Source organism: Glossina fuscipes, unplaced genomic scaffold (genome assembly GCF_014805625.2).
Source record: "Glossina fuscipes isolate IAEA_lab_2018 unplaced genomic scaffold, Yale_Gfus_2 60146, whole genome shotgun sequence".
NCBI classification, from domain to species: Eukaryota; Metazoa; Arthropoda; class Insecta; order Diptera; family Glossinidae; genus Glossina; species Glossina fuscipes.
The window spans coordinates 1-4367 of record NW_024002649.1 but is presented as its reverse complement, the minus strand read 5'-3'; the positions used below and the strand labels follow the sequence as shown (position 1 = coordinate 4367).

General features: G+C 35.0%; 1 protein-coding gene across 1 annotated transcript; it reads right to left on the bottom strand.

Moving 5' to 3' along the window:
- Positions 1-6: 6 nt before the first annotated feature.
- Positions 7-4088, bottom strand: LOC119643302 (lamin-C-like). The gene is given in 5 exon segments (XM_038042645.1): positions 7-216; positions 302-1048; positions 1103-1524; positions 1527-1693; positions 3526-4088. Coding segments are annotated over 5 exon segments (1860 nt in total). The 5' UTR covers positions 3924-4088; the 3' UTR covers positions 7-90.
- Between the last annotated feature and the right edge of the window lie 279 nt (positions 4089-4367).

Here is a 4367-nt window from a genome sequence, read left to right as displayed (position 1 = left end):
TTAGGAATATTGTATAATTAACGTTAGAAACCGTTTAAAGGCCCTCTTGTAGATTGAACGGTCTTTTATACTTCAGCTGCATGATTTTTTTTAATAGAGTAAGGAAAACAGGTTTCTTATGCCGGCAGAACTAATACCAGATACATTGCCGGTGTTTCTGTGTCGGGACGCATGGCTCGAACTATTTGTGCGATTACGCTCATAGCTGGCAACATCCTTTAGCAGAAGATAAAGTGAAAAATATTTTGAAGCTGTTATTCAATCTCATCAAACAACCCCACATCCTCCATATTTTTCTTACCTCTTTATCGGCATTAGCCAGAACAATACGTGAAGACTCCGTTATAGGCCATTTCTTTTTCATAACCAAATTCTTTGGGGGCTCATGATTTACACCGGCATCAACAGACCAAATTGTAATCGTTTGCCCAGCTGTAATTTTCGTGCCCCGTGTAAACTTGAAAGTAAGTTCCTCATTTCCAGCAGTATGTGTGATTTGCCAGCCTGTAAGGTTTATTTCCTCTGTACCTTTATTATGCAATTGAATGTAACGTCCGTTATTGCCGACTTCGATAATTTGCAAATCAGATTTAGATGTTGCATTAATTGTAAAGTCTGCCAAACTACGATCTTCACTTTCATCAATTACAGTGCGCCGACGTTTAATAGAGTTATCAATTGCGCCGGGTGTCAGTGAACGGCGACCGCTGGGAATAGCTCGTCCAGAGCGGTAAGGACCAGACATAGAACTGACATTTAAATTAGAGCCATTAGCGTAGCCTGAATCAACATTGCTGGATAAATTGTTAGCGGCGGATGATCCAGGCGAGATAATATTAAGGCGTCTTTCTTCACTGTCTAATAACTTGTCGTAAGCGGCTATCTCTAGATCAAGGGATACCTTAATATCCATAAGATCTTGGTACTCTTGAAGTTGATGCGCCATCTCATCACGCATGCGTTGTAACTCTTTCTCCAATGTAGCAACATAATTGTTATGACGATTTCGTTCATTATCCAATAAATCTTCCAACTCACGTATGCGAACCTTAAAAATACAGAATCAGGTTATGAAACTCTATTTAGAAATTAAGAACCTTACATTTAGACTAGTGTTGGTTGTCTCCAAATCGTGAATTTTGAAATTGAGACCATCAACTTTGGTACGCATTGAGCGTACTTCTTCGCTCGAATGACTTAAGTTGTTCGCAGCACGATTTGCAGCCGCCTGGAGATTTTTTACTTCGTTATCATACAATAAAACAATTTCTTCACGATTTGTTTTCATCTGGACCTCGTATTGATCACGTAACTCTTGTAGGGATTGTTGTAATCTTGCTTCATATTCCTTTGAAAGGCGTCCATCGATTTCGCTAATCTCAACCTGTCGTCTGGACCTAGTTTCTGACAATTCTTGAACGTGCACTTGATCTTTAAAACTCAATTCTTCACGCAAACTCTGATTTTGATTTTCCAAGTCAACTCGCGATAACGTTTCGCCCTCAAGTTGTTTCCGGACATCAGCTGCGCAGTCAGTCGATTATTTTCTGCTGCGAAATCGTTAGCTTGTCCTTCGGCCTTCTTACGATCATTAAGGGCCTGATTATATTTATTGTTCACATCATTATACCGACTTTCATACACGCGAGCACCGTTTTCAGCTATTGCACATTCTTGACACTTCTTGTCCATCCTGATAAGAAAATGATTACTATTTAACTTTAACATTACAAGTAAGTTGTACACGGTAATCAAGAACACACTACTGTGGACTTCGAAATCATTACTTTTATATTTGTAAATCCCGACGGGATTTGAATTGGCGAATTCTGATTTACAATGAGGAATGTTGTAGTTTCATAGGCCTATGTTAAATGAATAAACAATACTCTAGAATTAACATTAGGCTGCACGTATAAATATTAGATTTATGAATAACAGTGATAGCAAGCACATTAAGGCTTCTTACTTATTTAATGTGATCCTTTGGACATAAATTAAAAATGACGAAATATACAACGTTACAACTTCGCTTTTTTTAATAAAAAATTGGGCAAAGTAAATCTTTAATTGCAAAGAAAAGTGGAATAGCCGTTCGCTTTGATTTCCTTTAGTTAAAATCAATGTGCAGTGAATGAACTAATCGCAATGAAAATTCTACAATTAAGAAAAGAGGTTTGTTTACGTAAGGAGCTTACGTAATTTAATACGGAGCGTATTATTCAATAAACAATTTTTCTTTTCGTATTTGAATTGAAGGAATTTAGGAATCCGTATACTTAACTAACGAATGATTTTAAAAGATATTCAATCGATAAAAGCAAAGTAGTTGAGGAAGATAATTTTATATCTTTCCGCTTTTCAAATATTAAAACCATAACAGTAAGAAAATCTACTCTGAGGAAAATCTTTGAAAATTATTATGTCCATTCAAGCACATTGAAAATGCTAAATATGTGAATTCGTCAGCTGATCTGACTACAAAAATATTTGGATTTAAACCATATCTCTCATTACACAATATGTGATTAAAGGTTTCTGAGAGTCAAATGAAATACAATCTCTTTCGATGTGTTGCTGCAACACAAGGCAAAAGATGTCAAGAAATCCCTAATAGAAATATATATATTTTTTAGCTGCAGAGTGCTTTTGAATTGCTTAATTTGAAATTAAAAAGCCGAAGCTTCAACACGTTCGTTAATCCTTTATTCCAAATGTTACTTAGAAATCTTACCGTTTAGAAGTTCATTTGCACCTGTTATTTCATTATCTCGTAATGTGTTCAAAACGTTACCCAAGTTGTAGATAAGGGCGCATAAAATTTTTCTGTGGTTTTTTTTTGCGCTCTCGCTTTAGAGCATAGACTTCTCATAAAAGCAATAACAAGTTATTCATATGCGTATATATATATGACATCATCACTATGCATTCATTGTATCTTTTCATCTGTATATCCAACGCAGAGGAGGAGAATACTACATTTGGTAAATGCTTTTTCAAAAGCAGATCTTTGTTCATCTTGCAATCGTATGTCGTGCGTATTGATTGGTCCGGTTCAATATGTTGTGTTATGTTTACATTGGATTAAAGATTTTTCCATTCCCTGTTTTGCTATGTCATAACTAAAAACCATTTCACAAAAAAAATAAAGGTACCTAATTTTTGGGAAACAATTGAATTATGGCAATTATGTCTGCACCTATCTATTCACGAAAGACTTTAAATAATGAAACCGCTGCTACATCACCAATAATTTTGTACTGACAAAAAAATCCTGGAACATCAAGCCTATTTTCGTTGCAGTACATAATACCTTACTTATACTTGTTGTATTGAAACTTTTCAAAATATATGTAAGCATTGTCGAAGATAAAAATGTTTGCTTTGAATATGAACGCAATGTTTTGCACACAAAAACATTATGATGATGTCATTCATATTTGTGTTGAATGGTGTTAACTATGCTTGTACAAAATGGTTTTACCATAAAAATATATTTAGAAAAACGTTCTCTGGTCGAATTACCTTTGTTTCAAATCATCATTTTCCTCCCATAGACGCTTAATGTCAATCTCTAGTTTGGCTTTTTCTTTTGAAGTTTCATCCAATAGTTTACGTGCGGCGTTTAATTCTTTTTCGTAAATGACCTTCATATTGGTTGTTTCGCGGGTGACAGTATCCTGAGCCAATTGTACTTCTTGCGTTAGTCGATTATTTTCATTTTCCAAGTTTCGCATCCGATCAATATAGCAAGCTAAACGGTCATTTAAATGTTGCAATTCCTCCTTTTCTTGTAAACGACTGGAACGAGTGGGGCTAACAGGGCTGGTGGTACTTAACCGTTCATTTGATTTTTGCGCTAACATAGAAGGAGAAGATCTTGATGTCCGCCCAGTTGATAATGTGGAACGTTTCTGCGACATTTCGTTTTGTGTATTAAAATTTTTATCACGGAAAATAATTGTTTGCAATTTTATTTTGTTAGTTTCTGTAGAATTGTTCAGTTTTTGTATTTACATCCGCAAACACGCCTGCACATTCACGTCTGCACTGTGTCAATTGAAATATTGGACTAAGCGCTTAACACTTCTGAAAAAAATCATCATTTATGCCAGTGGTGTTAACTCATAAAGCTAAAATAAAAAACGAATCGATATTATTTTTTGAACACCAATAGTTGTCTGCATTGTATGCTTTATAGTTGTTAAACAAATTATATGCATATACGAGATAATATAAAAACCAATATTTTCTTACCATCGCTCCACTGAAGTAACTTAATTCTTACGTTGTTAATTTGCTTTTCAACTCAATACTAAATAAAACAGCTCCTAATGCTTTCTTTACCCTCTCACCTAAGGGGTCGA